The 20,856-nt window shown below is 32.9% G+C and overlaps 1 protein-coding gene across 1 annotated transcript in view; it reads left to right on the top strand.

The window, feature by feature from the left end:
• LOC136032293 (uncharacterized) overlaps positions 1–20,856 on the top strand; it is a 116,566-nt gene that overhangs the window by 75,952 nt on the left and 19,758 nt on the right. Inside the window, exon 8 of the mRNA XM_065712566.1 lies at positions 8,508–8,659. Coding sequence (XP_065568638.1) covers positions 8,508–8,659 — 152 coding nt within the window. The remainder of the gene's footprint in view (positions 1–8,507; positions 8,660–20,856) is intronic.

Below are 20,856 nucleotides of genomic sequence, written 5' to 3'. Positions count from 1 at the left end.
CGACAAACCCCCCCCCTCTGTTGAAAAAGACATTATGCACCCTCCCAAATTTCGTGGATTTTTGTGAATATTAGTTCAGAAAGAAAGGTCACATCTAGCACCATTGGGCTGACTAGCAAGGAGACTGATTTGGGAGAGCCCTTGGCGTCAATTTACGAAAATTTGAGGAGGGAAACACCTTTTTCATAATCTAGAGAGGGGAGTTAGTCGTTCTTTTCAATTTTTTCAGCGAAAATACCCACAAAGGTATGTTAATGAAAATACCCCAATTAAAGGTAGTTTTCTAAAATTCAGGGAGACGGTGGCAAAAACATTTAGGGGCATAGGCCCTCCTACCCCATCTCAATTGATGCTACTGGGAAGAGCAGAGAGGGATATCTCCCAATCTTAAATAAATGAGTGAAAACAAGGCAAAAATCTATTCTCCATGAAATGTGCATAAGTTTCCCAAGGTTTAGAGCCCTTGTGGCCCTTATTATGCCAAACAAGACGGGCCTTAATGGAGTTTGAAATGTTTGAATATAGTAGTAGTTCTGGACCATGACCTTATCAGGAATAGAAATGTATATATTATATGTTTATATTATGTTTATATTATAATAATGTGTATATTATTTATCTTATCTCGATATTAGTTTCATTTATCTCTTTTGTTTCAACAACAAGTATATATTCAATTAAGTTCATTGTTTATAAATAATTAATTTCAAATATTAGATGAACTAATGGGAAGAGGAAGATTTGTTGTGTAATGGGATGTAATCCAAAAGTCAGTTACAACTTATTTACGGTTCGCATCTTCAGTTTCTTTGGTCTTTTAATGCGATGTTTCAGAGCCAATGGTGAAGTGCTGAGATAGTAAACAGCGATGTGTTTTGAGCATTTTTATGGCACTTGATATATACCAACTGACATAGCGGTCGCAATTTCTGTCGGTCTGTCGATCCCGGTTTTGCTAGTTTGGGCAATTCCAGATAAGCTAGGACGATGACATTTGGCAGGCATATCAGGGACCAGACTAAATAAGAAATAGTTTTTTCTCCGATTCGACCATCTGGGGAGGGGGGGGAGACTGGAAGCACGGTTAATTCAGAAAAATTAAAAAAATGAGATATTTATAACTTACGAACGGGTGATGGGATGTTAATGAAATTCGATATTTAGAAGGATATTGTGTCTCAGAGCTCTTATTTTAAGTCTCGAAAACATTACCAGACCGGATTGGCTCTCTTTGGAGGAGTTGGGGGGGTTCGGAAAATCAGAAAAATGGTGTATATTTAGCTTACGAACGGGTGATCAGATTTTAATGAAATTTTATATTTAGAAGGACCTTGAGTCTCACAGCTCTTATTTTAAATCCCGACCGAATCCGGTGGCATTAGGGGGTTTGGAAGGGGAACCGGAAATCTTGGAAAACGCATAGAGTGTAGAGATCGGAATGAAACTTGGTGGGAAGAATAAGCACATGTCCTAGATACGGTATTGACATAACCGGACCGGATCCGCTATTTTTAGGGGAATTGTGGGGATTGGCTAGTTTGGACACTTCCAGATAAGCTAGGGACCAGACTAGATTAAATTAGAAATGTCTCTTCCCCGATTTGACCATCTGAGGGGGGGGGAGCGAGCCAACAAAATAGTTGATGAGAATTTTATTTGCCGATAAGACAAATGATTGTTCTTCTTAAATATGGCTCGTGGTCTAGGGGTATGATTCTTGCTTAGGGTGCGAGACGTCTGAGGTTCAAATCCCAGATCACCGCAATTTTTACATGAAGAAGATCCGAAACTTTCGGATCAGGTCAGGATTTTAAATCCTGACCCGATCCGGTGACATTGGGGGGAGTTAGAGGGGGAAACCGGAAATCTTGGAAAACGCTTAGAATGGAGGGATTGTAATGAAACTTGATGGGAAGAAGCTCGTAGCTCTTGGCTCCTCCGTCCTTGTCACAAATACCATATGAGCTCTTGGCTCTTTTTTTTCTCTGGCCGCTCCAAATAATGGATGGTCTTTAAAACTTGAAAGGAGGCTCATGATATTTCTTTTTCCTTAATTAAGGGCAGAATAGTATTGGAAGACAACTTGCCCCTTTTTGCGGAAATTTATTTAAAAATGAACTTGTAGTGTGCAGGTGCTTCTCAAATTAAATCAAAACTACCAAAATATGTCAGAAATATTGTTGTCAACGTTTTAAGATAGATTGTACCGGCTTTCTGACCAAATTACACTCGAAAGATACTTTGTAGTACCATCATCATAAGTAAGCTTCCTTTTCACAGATAATACTAGAAGAAACTGAAAACCAAGCAAATTTTTTTTTTCACTAATACCTTCACTCTCTCTCAGAAGCCATTTCTAGGTGTTGCTTCTCGTGTGATGGTTAGTTTGAGACTCATTGAAGAATGCCGACTTAGGCTTTCGACAGACTTACTTTCAAAAATGTAGAAAAAATAAAATCGACCAGGTAAATATAGCCTAAATATGTCCCCAAATGAAACTCGTGGAGATTCCTTTTTGTGTCACGTCATCTCTGACTTTCGACGGCCTGACTCTCGTCTCGAGGACTTTCAAAACTACTAATTTCTGTAACAACTCACTGTAGCCCCAATCCGTCAGAGGCCAATAGAGCTACGCACGCTACTCATCCATCGCAAATCGAAAACTTCTTAAAATTTGAACGATCTTAAGCTGAATTGGCCAGATAGGATATATTTGTTTCATCAGCATTGAAGACGCCTCGTTTTCGTGCAGGCGAAATATCCGCTTCGTTTCGGTTTTTCTTTTCTTTTTACTGGCCGTAGTCCCGTTTGTTTGTTTCTTCATTGAGATTTCTCTCTTTGTTTGTTCTGAAAATTCGAAAAAAATATAGTTACATTTTTACCTGACAAACACACCCTTAAGGCACCGGAATGTACCATAAATTTTGGAATATACCATGAAATGCTCAAAGGTGTCGGAGCCTCTAAATTATACCAAAAATAGTACAGTTGTATTGTGCAGGCAATGTTGGTCACAAATTCTGGAGAATACTAGCAAGTGTTGGAATCAAACTTATTTACATTTTTGACATTACAAAAATGTACAAAATGTTGCATCGTGTAATTGTAGATATTTATGAAGACCAAGTATTTAAGAGAATAAAAAAAATGTGACAAATTAATGTAATCTAGGACTTTCTTATCAGACTAAATCAGTATGGAAAATGTCAAAAGTATGTCACAGAACTATGAAAGCATGAACAAATATTGGAACCTTTTGCCAACATTCTGATAATACAAAATATGCAATTATTGTACCACCCTCTACTAATTAACTTATTTTTAATACTGATTATGTAGAATAACTTGAGTTGGAGGAGAGAACTGTAATTGCCTATTGTTCTTCTTGTTTTTGGTGTTTATAAATTGGACCCACTATCAGGGCCGTATTTAGGATTTTTTGTTTGGGGGGAGGGGATACAAACGGATTTCCTTTTAGGGGGGTTACAAAAAATGCATCAAATACTTGTTTTATATTCATTTATGTTACGTTTTGAGGAGGCAGACAAACATTTTGGGGGAGGGGGTACAAACCCCCTAATCCCCTGGATACGGCCTTGCCCACTAATTATCATTATCCTATCATTCAACATACGGTTGATACGGTTAGTGTCTACGGTTGATACGGTATGATACGGCTAGGGTCTATCAGTTCACACTAACCGTTTCATACCATACTGACAGTACTACACAACTAGGCAAATACAACGTTTGCTTCTATAATACAAACGAAGGAATATAATAAAAGTAAATAAAGAAAAATCTGATCTATTTATTTTTTTTCCCTATATTTGTTGTATATTTTTATATATATATATATATATATATATATATATATATATATATATATATATATATATATATATATATATATATATATATATATATATATATATATATATATATATATATATATATATATATATATATATATATATATATATATATATATATATATATTTATATATATATATATATATATATATATATATATATATATATATATATATATATATATATATATATATATATATATATATATATATATATATATATATATATATATATATATATATATATATATATACCATAATATTTATTTGTCATGTTATTTGTATATTTTTAATTTATAATATGCATTTAATTATATAAATTTATCATTTATCTATTTGGTTAATATTTGCAGTGTTTTATATTTTTTTTTATTGTGATTTATTTATTTCCAATTAGTTTCTTTGATAAAAATAATAAAAAGTAATGACTAATATTTTATATAGCGCTGGATCAAAGAGATAAAGTCACTCTTCGGTGCTTTGATGTTAGAAAGTACGTTTTAATTTCATTGAAGTACTCCCGAGAATGTCGATGCCTCAACGTACTAAGGACATTAAAATTAAAACATTCCTCCCCTGGACTCACCTTAGGTCTATTGAAACATGAAAAAGCGAGTTTCTAAGATTTTTCTTTTGGTTGTTTCAAAATTATGAAGTTTTTAAGGCAGTACTACATCTTCATCACCGATGCGACGTAGAAGCGCGACAACAAATAAGCAGAACTAATTGTCAAAATTTGGCAACACTGTTCGTCTGTAATAACTATACCTGTAATTAGATAATTATGCCTTCAAAAAATAGTACACCTTGTTAAGCAGTTAATTGCCACATGTTTTTTTGTTATTTTTTATGATTTTTCATCAAAAACATTAAATCCTCCTAAAGGTAATTCTGCCTTCAAACGAATAGTATACCTTCTTAAGCAGTTAATTGCCACGTGTTTTATTGTTTTTTTCATGATTTTTCTCCCGTGTCTTTTTTGGAGCCCGCTTTTACCAAAAACCATGTTTAATGCTAATGAAATTATTTTTCATTAAAAGTTAAATTCTCGATTAAAAGTTAATTTTTTCCATTTTCTAAGATATATATGGTTGTTTAGCGTTCCAGTTAACCAGTTCTAACAATCATTTTCACTGTCCTTGATACTTAAAATCGCCAGCTTTGGGTTTCGATCTGGCGCAGTTCTTAATTTTGCGTTGAACTGTCTTTCGCGGATGTGAGATGTCTTAGGTTGAAATATTAGTTTTCGTATTTGCGTCGACACCTGTCTGTCTCCAGGTTAGAAGCGTCATTTTTTCGTACCCCTTGAGGATTACAAAGGTCTACGATGGCTGGACTTTGTCAGCAGCGAGAAGTTACTGCAGCTGACACAGCAATGTTGGTTTTTGATATAAACAGGCGAGTGAACCCTACGATGGTCAGGGCACCTGCTCCGAATCCCTCCAAAATAAGAAACAAGTTTTTATGACACTTGGTATTAACCAAGTGACATATAGCGACCGCAAATTCTGTCGGTGAGTCGGTCTGTCTATCTGTCTGTCTGTCGGTTCCGGTTTGGCTAGTTTAGGCACTTCCAAATAAGCTAGGACGGTGAAATTTGGCAGGCGTATCAGAGACCAGACCAGATTAAATTAGAAATAGTCGTTCGACCCTCTGGGGGGGAATGGGGGACGGTTAATTCGGAAAAATTAGAAAAAATGAGGTATTTTTAACTTACGAACGGATGATCGGATCCTAATGAAATTTGATATTTGATATTAGAAGGATATCGTGCCTCAGAGCTCTTATTTTAAATTGCGATCGGATCCGTTGACATTGGGGGGAGTTGGAGGGGGAAACCTAAAATCTTAGAAAACGCTTAGAGTGGAGGGATCGGGATGAAACTTGGTGGAAAAACTAAGCACAAGTCCTAGATACGTGATTGACATAACTGGGTCAGATAAGCTCTCTTTGGGGGATTTGGGGGGGGGGTTAATTCTGAAAAATTAGAAAAAATGAGGTATTTTTAACTTACGAAGGAGTGATCGAATCTTAAGGAAAATTTATATTTAGAAGGACCTCGTAACTTAGATCTCTCATTTTAAATCCCGACTGGATCCACTATCATTGGGGGGGGGACTTGGAGGCGTAAACTGGAAATCTTGGAAAAGGCTTAGAGTGGAGGGATCGGGATGAAAGTTGGCGGGAAAAATAAGCACAAATCCTAAATACGTGATTGACATGACCGGAACGGATCCGCTCTCATTGGGGAAGTTGGGTGGAGAGTTAATTCTGAAGATTAGAAAAAGTGAGGCATTTTTAATTTGAAATTACTAAAAATCCTTCAGCGTAAGAGTCAGGTATCGAGGAGGGGACGAAACCCCTCATATAAGTAATAATTTCTGTTGGTTTAAAATTTTAATGTTGTTCCTTACTTTCAATTAAAAATATTTGCTTTTTTATTTAGTTTCTCGTTGTTTTTTTTTAAATAACGCTGGGAAATTTTCTTCCCCCATGATAAATTTCTCCATAGGAAGATCCTCTCGCGTAACCCTATCCCCCATACCCCCCACCACCAGAAAAAATACCCAATGAAAACGTCAGTAAACTTCCCAATAACCAATACTATATGTAAACAATGGGCTAAGTTCATAACTTGCAACCCTTCCCCCGGGAACTGCGGGAGATTAAATCGTCCTCGAAGACATAGTTATTAGATTTTTCGACTATGCCGAACAAAATGGCTATCTCATTATTTTGATCCAGTGACTTTTGGAAAAAATGAGCATGGGAGGGGGTCTAGTTGCCCTCCAATTTTTGTCACTTAAAAAAAGGCACTGTAACTTTTAATTTTCGTTAAAATGAGCCATTTCGTGACATTCTAGGATTACTGGATCGAAACGATCACCCTTGGGAAAAAACTTCTACAGTAGGGTTCTCTGCTACGCTAAATCTGATGGTGTAATTTTCATTAAGATTCTATGACTTAGGGGTTGTCCCCCCCCCCCCTTTGAAATTAAGGCCAATATTTGCAGGCTCGTAGCTTTTGATGGGTAAGACTAAACTTGATGAAATTTATATATTTAAATTCCGATTCTTTTGATGTATGTATCAGTATCAAAATTCCGTTTTTAGAGTTTCGGTTACTATTGAGCCTGGTCGCCCTTTACTACAGTTCGTTACCACGTACTGTTTGATAAAGGCTTTAAATAAATAAATATTATTATTATTGTATCGGCTTCTATACCTTAGACTCGTGTTGCTTTTATTGCTGGGTTCATTACGGACATATTTTTTCTTTTTTACTGTTTTGCATTTTACCCATTTTATCTTTGAAATTAGGTTCTTCCGTTTGTAATCTATAAAATCATTCTAATGTTCTGTTAAACGCACATGTCATTGAATGAAGTGTATTTTTATGCTATGGAATATTTTGCTCCTAATATATGTCCATGCCAAAGTCAAGAAGAACTGGGTGACGTTTATAATATTATTATTTTGAAGCTCAATATATTGCATCATAAAACATCCTGCATCCAAGGCCGTATCCAGGGGAGGGGGTAGGGGGTTTGAACTCCCCGAAATGTTTGTCCCACTGGTAAAAAAAAGTAACAAAAATTAATATAAATAAATTGTTGATGCGTTTTTTAAAGTTTTTGCCCCCCTCACAAAAAAATCCTTTTTTAACCCCATCCCCCTTCACGAAAAAAAAAATCCTTTTTTAACCCCCTCCCCCTTCACGAAAAAAAAATCCTGGATACAGCACAGTCCTGGATAAAATATCCTGAATCCTGTATCATAAAACGTTTTTTTTTATCGAGATATTTTTGCTTGAAGCAAGATTAGAAATTGAATTAATGTGTGTACATGGTATGTAACTCCTTACAAAATATTCACAACCGAAAGTTGATCATCTGTTATTTATTTTGTCTATTTTTATCCAATTATCACTTGCTTGTTCATCACATCAAGAGTGTGCATTTCGGTCATAATCTTTTAAAATACTCTCAATGTTATCAATTGACGTTCAGTACATCCGGGAAGAAAAACTAAAAATACTAATTAAATACTTCGCACCTAGTTAATGTCACAGTTCATCCGAGTGGTATATTTGATATTTACTAAGTTGAACTTGGAAGAATTTTAAATCATAAAATGGCAGGAATTTTTATTTTAGATATTATTTCCGGTACTTGTTAATTATTCAGAACACACTCAAGCTGAATGTAAGGTTTGAGAAAATCGGTTTCATAGCCACAAAGAAAAGTGACGGGTAACAGAATGCATTGGACTTACATATTTTGGGCTATATATCTGCACATTAGGGGGGTGGGTTAAATTATCTGGATAGCATAAAGTTAGAAAGCGATTATTGCTTCATAACATGCAGAATAATTGTAGCTAACACATTTTGCATGCATACCCGCTATACTTTACCCCCCCCCCCCTAATGTGCAAATATATAAGTCCAATGCATTCTGTCACCTGTCACTTGTCTTTGCGGCTATAAAACCGGTTTTCTCATATCTTACATTCAGATCAAGAACTTGGGTACGTTCTGAATAATTAACAAGTACCTTATTTCCTTCCAAGTTCATTTTTATTATTATCAAATTTAAATTTTTCATTTATTAAATAAATTCTTTTAATTCTTAGATGTTTATTCTTCAAGTGACACATCAGTGGAACTTTCAGTAAGAGTGAATAATGTTTGTATAGGAGTGCGGAAATTGAAGTATGTAGCCCCTTTGACGGATCTCAAGAACTTGCTAAGAAATACTCCAGAACCACTTGAATTAATTTCTGCGGTAAGTAGGACATTTTTTGTTTATAAATTTTGCTAACAATCTGGACTTTACGGAAGCCAAGCCGTGTGGCATCAATTCATGAATATGTAGGGGGGGGGGGCTATTTTTCAAATTTAGGGGGGGGGGGTTCAAAATTTTCATTGATAGTATAGAGAATATTTTCAATGAAAATACTTAGAAAGGTAAATTTTCAAATCTTGAGGATGGGGCAGTTAACCCCCCTCCAATTGATACCACTCGAGCCAAGGGCGGCAATTCATGAAAATATATTGGGAGGGCAAGGACTAAAAAATTTAAGATAGAAAAATTGTTTTTTGAATTTAGGGGGTGGCATTTTTTCTCTCACCCCATTGGTGTCTCTCTGAAGCTTATATTGATTAGCTAAGTATCTAGTCACGTTAATATTTACCAAAAAAGTAAAAGTATGAAAACTATGGAATATGTCAAAACAACAAAAACTGTATGGAAGTTATTGAAAAACTGCGGAAAATCATAAGGCTGTGAAGTTTCTGGAGGCTAAAATGTCAAGGCAAGGCATAACTTTGAAAAATGCAAGATACAAATCCCAAGGTGTGGGGATGCTGTTCAGTCCTAGAACCATATCTAGAATTTTGATCGAGGGGGGGGGGTCATTAAAAGGATTTTCGTTCCGGGGGATATTTTACCAAAATAATTTTTGTTAGGGGGTATAAGGGTTTTTATATCTGCACTTAAAGACCAATTTCGTACTACATGACTCATTTTTCACTTGACTTAGGAAAATTGGCTCTAACTTTGCCCCACCCCCCTCGCCCGGGATTTTGACAAAATTACGCCAATATTTATACTAATGGAAATTTATTCATGGAAAGCATTCATTAAAAAAGCTACAGTTGTTTTCTATTTGCCAAATCATGTGAATTCTCTTCTGCCAAGGTATGATTGATCTATGTGGCTTCAAAACAAGTTTGTTATGGATTGACATTTTCCTTTGGAAATACAAAAGTATACTGAGCAATAAGGGGACGACTAAATGAAGTGTGGCTACAATTATTCGAAAGGTGGTATGTGAAATTTGTTTATGAAAGTTATACTTACAGGCCACATAAGGTTGTATTCCCCTGTGAAGAGATACTTCAATATAGGATATAGGCTAGATCCCCAAATTCAAAAGCAGTTTAGTTATCGGCTATCGATTCTGGTTTAAACACCTGAAAATTAATAAATTTGATTTTTTTTAAAGCTATTTTAAAATTAAGTAATTTAATAAAAAATGAGATGGTCTCGTGGATTCCCAATGTTTGACGATTTTTTCTTTGATTTTTGTGAAGATTGTTCATTATAGCATTGTTTCCTTTTTTGTACTAGACCAATTATTATTTTGTAAATAATTATGCCTGTATGTGTCCAGGGGTGCCAATTTTGAGGAGGTTTCTTTTCTCCCAATATTTTAGATCCCCAACCTCTCTCTACATTTTTAAAAATATTTTTTTTGGTACTTTCATCGAAAATACCCTTTTGATGCTTTCATTAGCAAGATCGAAAAAAAATTGCCCCCCTCTGTATTTTGATAAATTCATTCGGCCCCCCTTTCATGAATCGGTGCCCCGTATTTGATTCTTATGTGGATAGACTGTTTTTCTTTATTCGTCATCAGATAGTTAGTCAGTAATCCGGAATGATAAATGTAAATGATTTTTCAAAATTAGTAAAATAGTAGATACTAGGTAGCAGTTAATGCCTGTAACTGAATATGACATCAGTAAATTTGCTGTAATTTACGAAATCGTTATCATCAAATTTTCATTGCTTTCAACGCTAAAAGCCGAACACCTGTAATAATCCTAAAGCTACATTACGATCATGAAAATGATAAGAAAAAGTAAGCGGTAATTAAGATGAACGGTGTCTCCAACAAGTGGTTGCAATTAACTTTGACAGCACCGTATTTTTTAAATTGTATTAATAGGTGACCTTTAATTTTCAATTTAATAATTGATTGGAAGGATATGGTGTTTCTCCCTTTCCCATCATGGGTCAGAACATAGTAAAGTTTTGGGTATTTTTTTTTCTTTTGATAAAACAATGAGAAGTAAAAAAATTGTGTCTTTCTATTCCCCATTCAGTATTTTTTTTCCAAATATAATAGTCACAGCTATTACAATTATACCCCTCCCTCAACACCTGGTTATAGGCCTAGGCTATTGAAGAAAAAGACCCAAACTCTGCGTGGGGCAAATTTAATCACAGCGCCCCTTCCCCGACTCAGATATAAGCAAAAATGCCGAATCAAAGTGAACCATTTAATAAAGGTGAGCAACTCCCAAGCCACGATACCCCTTCCTGCCACGGTGCCCGAGCAGCTTGTCCCGATTACCCCCCCCCCCTCATTTGGACGGCTCTGGGTCTATGGTCAGTAGGAAGAAAAAACAATTTAACAATATAAAACTAGTCGTCTTCAGCTTTAAGACAAATAATCTAAAACATAAAAATTTAGGATATATATATATATATATATATATATATATATATATATATATATATATATATATATATATATATATATATATATATATATATATATATATATAATATATATATATATATATATATATATAAATAAGCTGCACCTTCTTAAGCTGAACGGCTTAAGAAGGTGCAGGTTCCCCTTAAGGCGTAGTTGTCTTTCGGAATCAACAAATTGTTTGTTTGATTTTTTGGGGACGACAAACGTTGTTAAATTTAGCTAATTGTTTGTTTTGTTTGCCCACTGCTTATTTGTTTTCACGGTTCGATGTGGCAACAATGACTAAAATGTAGTACTGCCCAACAGCTTCATAATAGTAGTAAAAAATAATCTTAGAAGACCGCTGTTGTCAGGTATGAATGGGCTTACGCTGATTCCAGGGACAGGAGCGTTAGTTTGTCAAGACCCTGGGGGGGGGGAGTTATAGCCAATTTTCCTAATTCAAGTGAAAATGGCCAAGGTAAAAATGAAAATGATCCATATAGTACCATGAAGGCAAAGGTATACTAAAGAAACCGATATGTTTCTGTGGATGCTTGAATTATATAGGCCTATCTTAGTTTTGAGAAATTTTTAAAACACTAAATTTCAGTTGGGGGAGCCCCCTGTCCCATAGCAAATTACGCCTCTGTCAAGGGGGCATAAAATCTTTAAATTTTGAGATCCTTCGTACTCTGGGTCATTCCCAATCTCAAAATTTGGTTCTAAGGTAACAAAGAATAGGTCTTTCCACAAGTACCTGTTTTGTAGTCGGAGCTGATCTTCAAGAAGTAGAAAATAAATTTTTTTACAAAATGTACAAATTTAATCTACAAAGGTGGAAATTCATGCTAAAGGAGAAGGACATATATCTATTTAAGTCATTGAAGATTAAAAAGCTTAACTTTGTTGGCTAGTAGCATCCAAAGGCATTTTATGTTCGAGTATAAAATTCAATTGATGGACAATTTTCGGTATTTAATAAATTTACTTTTTGCCACCATGGTATAAGAATAGAAAAACTGGTGCTGAAATTTAATGGTTCAGACACAACGGCAAAACCGGCCCTGCTACATGAATAGTTGTCCGAGCGTGCTATTTCAAAGTTTCAGCCATTTCATGGTCTTATCCCATGTTTTTTGTTTTAGTGAATTGTTTTTGCTTTATTTCAGTCTTTTTTTTGTAATTCATTACTCCACTTTTGTATTATTGTTTATAGTGGGTTAAAATTAAATTATTATCAAAATTACAGAACATAGAGTTTCAAGAAAAAAAATGGGATCAGTCAAGAATCCGAAATCCTGGGTGATCACTGTCTACTCTTCGATTTTTTACCGAAATCCTGGGGAAGGGGTGCAAAGTAGGAGCCGATTTTCCCAAGTCAATTGGAAATGACCAAATGAAAAATGAGCCATTTTTCACCATAAAGACAAAGGTATACTAAAGAAAAAAGTCAGTTTTAACAAAAAAAAAAAAAATTGAAGATAATGAATTACAGCTGGAGAGGGGCAAACTGGGGTGTAGGGGAAGCTGCCCCCATGGCCTATAACGATTCACACCCCCTAAAATGAGTAAGTATTGTTTTCTTGTGCATGCTTGTTGCTTAGGTATTCATAGACACATTTGCTTATCACATAACTTACGTGTATGGGTAGCCCCACCCAATACTAACAAACACCCTACCGTGACTCTATATTGTGCAAGGCCATTAATTTGAAATACTGACGTGTCAAGTAGTTGGGTTAATGATTACTTAGTAGGTGTTCAGTGAAGATTTACAGTGCAAACAGGGGCGGATACAGACTCTATGTTTGGGGGTACACTAGCAAAACTTGGTCTCCATATATATATATATATATATATATATATATATATATATATATATATATATATATATATATATATATATATATATATATATATATATATATATATATATATATATATATATATATATATATATATATATATATATATATATATATATATATATGGTTAAATAAACGTGTGTCAGGTACGGGAGGGGTTAGTTGTCTTTATTATACATTTTTATTATTATTATACATTTTATTATATATATATATATATATATATATATATATATATATATATATATATATATATATATATATATATATACTAGCTGTTGGGGTGGCGCTTCGCGCCACCCCAACACCTAGTTGGTGGGGCGCTTCGCGCCCCCCCAAGCCCCCCCGCGCGCGTAAGTCGTTACGCGCCATATTAGTTACGCGCCATTGCAGTTGTGTCCCTGTGTCCCACCTGTGAATATAGATAGATTTATATATGTGTTTCAAACTACGTAAAAATTGCGAATATACAACATTCTTGGCTTTCCCATTGTCTGTCCATATACAAAGCCGTATGTACTAATAATGACGTCATATGCAAACGCTCTTTTTACAAACAAACAAACATGCATACACACAACTCGTTTTTATATAGATAGATAGATAGATAGATAGATACAATACAAATTAACTACGTAAAACTTGTGAATATACAACAGTCTTCGCTGTCCCATTGTCTGTGCGTATAAATAGATTGTCAGGTTTATTGACCCTCAAAGATGCAACATACAATTGTACATTGGTAAAGCAATCTGTATTAAGATCTATACCGCATTTTTCTAGTGATTGCCCTTGAGCTTTGTTGATGGTGGTTGCAAATGCTAATCGAATTGGGAATTGCAATCTTTTAAATTGAAAAAGCAGATCCGTTGGAATCATGGGAATGCGAGGAATAAGAACAGCCTCGCCCTCATAAGGCCCTGTCAAGATTGTGGCCTCTATTAGGTTTTCCATTGTTTTTTTTACGGCAAGTCGCGTGCCATTGCAAAGCTTTGGTGGGTTGATATTTCTTAAAAGTATTATTGGTACGCCTATTTTTAGTTGTAGCACGTGTGGTGGAAACCCTGAAGGATCTATGGAATTTAAAAATTCAGATGGATAATTAACCGCTTCATTTGGTTCCAAAATACAAATTAACTGCGTAAAACTTGTGAATATACAACGTTCTTCGCTGTCCAATTGTCGCTGCATATAAATAGATTGTCAGGTTTACCGACCCTCGAACATGCATCGAACAATTGTCCATGGGAAAAACAATCAGTATTAAGATCCATACCACATTTTTCTAATGATTGACCTTGAGCTTTGGGGATGGTGATTGTAAATGCTAATCGAATTGGGAATTGCAATCTTTTAAATTGAAAAGGCAGATCCGTTGGAATCATGGGAATGCGAGGAATAAGAACAGCCTCACCCTCAAAAGGCCCTGTCAAGATTGTGGCCTCTATTAGGTTTTCCATTGTTTTTTTTACGGCAAGTCGCGTGCCATTGCAAAGCTTTGGTGGGTTGATATTTCTTAAAAGTATTATTGGTACGCCTATTTTTAGTTGTAGCACGTGTGGTGGAAACCCTGAAGGATCTATGGAATTTAAAAATTCAGATGGATAATTAACCGCTTCATTTGGTTCCAAAACTGTGTCGACTGACTTGTAAAGGACTGCCTGGTCTCGAATCTTGGTCAAAACAATATTGTTGATTTCGTGGACGTCTATATTTTTGGGTGCGAGAATCGCTCTTTCACTTAGCCATTTATTATTTTATAATTTTTTAGAATATTCGGAAATACTTTTTCAATCAATTCATTTTTGGACGTCACTAAATTACAGAAATCAGCAGGTAGTTGTATACGTCCTGAAATTGAGTCTACTGGGAGCTTTCCGTTTCCCATTGCCAGCAATTGATCTGAAAATGTTTGACCAGAGTCATCGTTTTGCAATCGGACACGCATATTTGTAGTTAATTTTAATATTTTTACGTGTGCCCATAAATTAGAATTTTTCAGGCAAGCATTCATTTCGTCTGCAGGAGTTGATCTAGGTATTATAGGTAATGTTTGCCTGAAATCTCCCGCAAGCAATATTAATGTGCTGCCAAAGGGTTTCGACTTCCCTCGCAAATCTTTCAAGCATTGATCCAGAGCCTCGAGCGATTTTTTGTGTGCCATTGTGCACTCATCCCAAATAATAAGTTTGCATTGCTGCAATACTTTACCCATCCCAGATGATTTGGAAATATTACACGTGGGAGTTTCTGTAGAATGCAAGTTCAGAGGCAATTTCAAAGCGGAATGAGCAGTTCTTCCACCAGGCAGCAATGTTGCGGCTATTCCGGACGACGCAATTGCCAACGCTATATCATTTTTTGATCGAATTGATGCCAGAATCAGTTTTATCACAAACGTTTTACCAGTACCTCCTGGCGCATCCAAAAAGAAAATTTCTCCAACGTTGTTATCTCCAATAAATTCAGAGCTTGGCATGCACTACGGTAAGTGTCATGTATAGTACCATTTACAGTCCTCAAATACTCAAAGGATGTCGGACCGGATACATTCACCAAAAGCAGGCGTAGAAAGAAGCATTCATGTTGATTGGGGTGAACGGTGTAGAGTCTTCCTATCGTGGTATCTTTGAAGATGGTAGGTTGGCCGTCGACTGACTTACCCTGTTTTCGACGTTCAAATACTTTAATTTTAGTATTCCACGTGTAATACGAAGGCACTTCAGTATACAGCAGTTTTTTTGCAAAAGAATCATTTTTGCAAAGCGAAAAAAAAGCTGTTAATGTTGTATCCGGTGGATTCAGGACTCTTTGTTGCACGTTGGTTTCCGTGAAATAAACACGTTGACCATTCTGTAAATGTACCGCTAAGTGAACAACAGCTGGACTACGTTCATGTATCGGAAATGAAAGAATTCGCCAAACAGCTTCATTACTGCTTATGTATCTTCCAGCCTGATATTGTACGATTTCATCGAAATCTTTGATTTCGGGCTGCAAGCCAAAAACTGCCATGTCACTGCCTTTGTTGACGTATTTACATATGTATTTGATTGCCTTTACGGAGTTACAGTATTCAACGTTTATGTGTGCATTAAATGTTTTTGATAATAATGGGGAATATGGAACAACCCACTGGTTATCTACTTCGATGGTGGTACCGTTACGCTTCTTTATTATTGCTGTTTTACCGCCATCTTCAGTAGATCTTCTTCTATATTGTGGGTAACCATCATTGCCAGTAATTGTGTTTGATACTAAAAGTCGAGGATATTGCTTTGTGCACCTTCCTTTGGCCATGCATGGTGAATTTTCGTTCAGTGCACCGCAAGGTCCATGTATCATATTTTTTACAATAATATCATGTAACCCCTTATCGACATTTTTATCAGGTATTTCAGCGTCACCGTCAAAGCAAAAATGACGACAACTAATTTCATGACGTCAGTCAACACAGAAACATGACGTCACCTGATCCACAGAAAGACAGACAGACAACTTATTTTTATATATATAGATATATATATATATATATATATATATATATATATATATATATATATATATATATATATATATATACTAGCTGTTGGGGTGGCGCTTCGCGCCACCCCAACACCTAGTTGGTGGGGGCGCTTCGCGCCCCCCCCAAGCCCCCCCGCGCGCGTAAGTCGTTACGCGCCATAATAGTTACGCGCCATTGTAGTTGTGTCCCTATGTCCCACCTGTGAATATAGATATATATATATATATATATATATATATATATATATATATATATATATATATATATATATATATATATATATATATATATATATATTTATGGTTTTAACTACGTAAAACTTGCGAATATACAACATTCTTTGCTGTCCCATTGTCTTTGCATATAAATAGATTGTCAGGTTTACCGACTCTTGAACATGCAACATATAATGGTCCATGGGAAAACAATCTGTATTCAGATCTATACCTCATGATTCTAATGATTGCCCTTGAGCTTTGTTGATGGTGATTGCTAATCGACCATTCCCTGTCCCGGTGTCCCGGTCGTCATTTACATCCCCCTGTTTCCCCCGGTGTCCCCGTTGTAGTTGTGTCCCTGTGTCCCGGTCGTCATTTATATTCCCTGTGTCCCGGTCGTCATTTGTATCCCGGTGTCCCGGTCTGTATATACATTCGTTTTTTAGTTTTGTTTTTCTCCTTTATTTTTTTCCTTTTTTTTTCTTTTTTAGCTCATTTAGATTTTTAGATTTTTTAGTTTTTTTATTAGTTTTTAGTTTTTTTTTCTTTTTAGTTTTTTTGTCCCGGTCGTCATTTATATCCCCCTGTTTCCCCCGGTGTCCCCGTTGTAGTTGTGTCCCTGTGTCCCGGTCGTCATTTATATTCCCTGTGTCCCGGTCGTCATTTGTATCCCGATGTACCGGTCTGTATATACATTCGTTTTTTAGTTTTGTTTTTCTCCTTTATTTTTTTCCTTTTTTTTTCTTTTTTAGTTTATTTAGATTTTTAGATTTTTTAGTTTTTTTATTAGTTTTTAGTTTTTTTTTCTTTTTAGTTTTTTTGTAGTTTTTACCTTCTTTTTAGTTTTGTTAATTTTTTTTTTTACTTATGTCCTGGTCGTCATTTATACTCCCTGTGTCCCGGTGCTTTGTTGATTGCTAATCGAACATTCCTTTTGTCCTGGTCGCTTTCTCTTTGAGTGTCGTCATTTATTTTTTTCTTTTTTAGTTCTTTTAGTTTTTACCTTTTTTAGTTTTTTAGATGAAAATTTTTTTTAGTTTTTTCCTTTTTTTCTTTTTAGTTTTTTATTGGTTTTTACCTTTATGTTAGCTTATTTTTCAGTTTTTTCCTTTTTTTTTAGTTTTTTCCTTTTTTTTTAGTTTTTTTTTATTTTTTATTTTTTTTTAGTTTTTTACCTTTTTTTAGTTTTTTTAGTTTTTTTAGTTTTTTTTAGTTTTTTAGCTTTTTTACTTTTTTTATTAGTTTTTAGTTTTTTTGTAGTTTTTGCCTTTTTTTAGTTTTTTCAGTTTTTTTTTTAGTTTTTTATTGGTTTTTACCTTTATTTTAGCTTGTTTTTCAGTTTTTTCCTTTTTTTTAGTTTTTTTTTAGTTTTTAGTTTTTTTAGTTTTTTACCTTTTTTTAGTTTTTTTAGTTTTTTTAGTTTTTTAGCTTTTTTATTTTTTTTATTAGTTTTTAGTTTTTTTTGTAGTTTTTGCCTTTTTTTAGTTTTTTTTAGTTTTTTAGCTTTTTTATTAGTTTTTAGTTTTTTTGTAGTTTTTGCCTTTTTTTAGTTTTTTAGCTTTTTTATTTTTTTTATTAGTTTTTAGTTTTTTTTGTAGTTTTTGCCTTTTTTTAGTTTTTTCAGTTTTGACGTCACCTGATCCAGTTTTTTCAGGTGACGTCACCTGATCCACGATCCACAGATCCACAGACAACTTATTTTTATATATATAGATAGTTTTTTTTTTTTACTTATGTCCTGGTCGTCATTTATACTCCCTGTGTCCCGTTGCTTTGTTGATTGCTAATCGAACATTCCTTTTGTCCTGGTCGCTTTCTCTTTGAGTGTCGTCATTTATTTTTTTCTTTTTTAGTTCTTTTAGTTTTTACCTTTTTTAGTTTTTTTTAGTTTTTTAGATGAAAATTTTTTTTAGTTTTTTCCTTTTTTTCTTTTTAGTTTTTTATTGGTTTTTACCTTTATTTTAGCTTATTTTTCAGTTTTTTCCTTTTTTTTAGTTTTTTTTTAGTTTTTAGTTTTTTTAGTTTTTTACCTTTTTTTAGTTTTTTTAGTTTTTTTAGTTTTTTAGCTTTTTATTTTTTTTATTAGTTTTTAGTTTTTTTTTGTAGTTTTTTCCTTTTTTTTAGTTTTTTTAGTTTTTTCCTTTTTTTTAGTTTTTTCCTTTTTTTCTTTTTAGTTTTTTATTGGTTTTTACCTTTATTTTAGCTTATTTTTCAGTTTTTTCCTTTTTTTTAGTTTTTTTTTTATTTTTTATTTTTTTTAGTTTTTTACCTTTTTTTAGTTTTTTTAGTTTTTTTAGTTTTTTAGCTTTTTTACTTTTTTTATTAGTTTTTAGTTTTTTTTTGTAGTTTTTGCCTTTTTTTAGTTTTTTCAGTTTTTTTTTTAGTTTTTTATTGGTTTTTACCTTTATTTTAGCTTATTTTTCAGTTTTTTCCTTTTTTTTAGTTTTTTTTAGTTTTTAGTTTTTTTAGTTTTTTACCTTTTTTTAGTTTTTTTAGTTTTTTAGCTTTTTTATTTTTTTTATTAGTTTTTAGTTTTTTTTTGTAGTTTTTTCCTTTTTTTTAGTTTTTTTAGTTTTTTCCTTTTTTTTGGTTTTTTTTTATTTTTTATTTTTTTTAGTTTTTTACCTTTTTTTAGTTTTTTTAGTTTTTTTAGTTTTTTAGCTTTTTTACTTTTTTTATTAGTTTTTAGTTTTTTTTTGTAGTTTTTGCCTTTTTTTAGTTTTTTCAGTTTTTTTTTTAGTTTTTTATTGGTTTTTACCTTTATTTTAGCTTATTTTTCAGTTTTTTCCTTTTTTTTAGTTTTTTTTAGTTTTTAGTTTTTTTAGTTTTTTACCTTTTTTTTAGTTTTTTTAGTTTTTTTAGTTTTTTAGCTTTTTTATTTTTTTTATTAGTTTTTAGTTTTTTTTGTAGTTTTTGCCTTTTTTTAGTTTTTTTAGTTTTTTAGCTTTTTTATTAGTTTTTAGTTTTTTTTGTAGTTTTTGCCTTTTTTTAGTTTTTTTAGTTTTTTAGCTTTTTTATTTTTTTTATTAGTTTTTAGTTTTTTTTGTAGTTTTTGCCTTTTTTTAGTTTTTTCAGTTTTGACGTCACCTGATCCAGTTTTTTCAGGTGACGTCACCTGATCCATCCACAGACAGACAGACAACTTATTTTTATATATATAGAAGATATATATATATATATATATATATATATATATATATATATATATATATATATATATATATATATATATATATATATATATATATATATATATATATATATATATATATATATATATATATATATATATATATATATATATATATATATATATATATATATATATATATATATATATATATTATATATATATATATATATATATATATATATATATATATATATATATATATATATATATATATATATATATATATATATATATATATATATATATATATATATATATATATATATATATATATATATATATATATATATATATATATATATATATATATATATATATATATATATATATATATATATATATATATATATATATATATATATATATATATATATATATATATATATATATATATATATATATATATATATATATATATATATATATAATGAAAAGAGAAATCATCAATGTAACAGCACAAACACAAAAAAAAGAAAGGAGAAAGGGAAAACTGTTTTCCTAAATTAGTGGTTAATATAGACCAGCACTTGAATGAGGCCTTAACCCTACTCATCCATACAACTACATAGGTCAAACAGCATAGCCATACACAATCAACCATAAAGAATAATCCGTGGGCAGGCAGTCATGTCGTCAATAAGTAGAAGTGTCGATGGTTAAATAAACGTGTGTCAGGTACGGGAGGGGTTAGTTGTCTTTATTATACATTTTTCATTATGCTATTTTTTTTTATTGTGCTCTCATTACCAAACTGCATAGTCACTCCCAAATAAATTTCTATGTATGGGCCTTGCAAATTTTTTTTTAATTGCAAGATCCTTAATGCTCTTAATTTGATGGTGCTAATGCTTGTTTTGCTCTTTTCGGTGATGGTTGACGACGAAGACCACATAGCTTTTCCTTAATA

The sequence above is a fragment of the Artemia franciscana genome, chromosome 10, assembly GCF_032884065.1.
Source record: "Artemia franciscana chromosome 10, ASM3288406v1, whole genome shotgun sequence".
Classification (NCBI taxonomy): domain Eukaryota; kingdom Metazoa; phylum Arthropoda; class Branchiopoda; order Anostraca; family Artemiidae; genus Artemia; species Artemia franciscana.
Note: the sequence above shows the minus strand (reverse complement) of the source record. Positions and strands in the feature narration are given on the sequence as shown.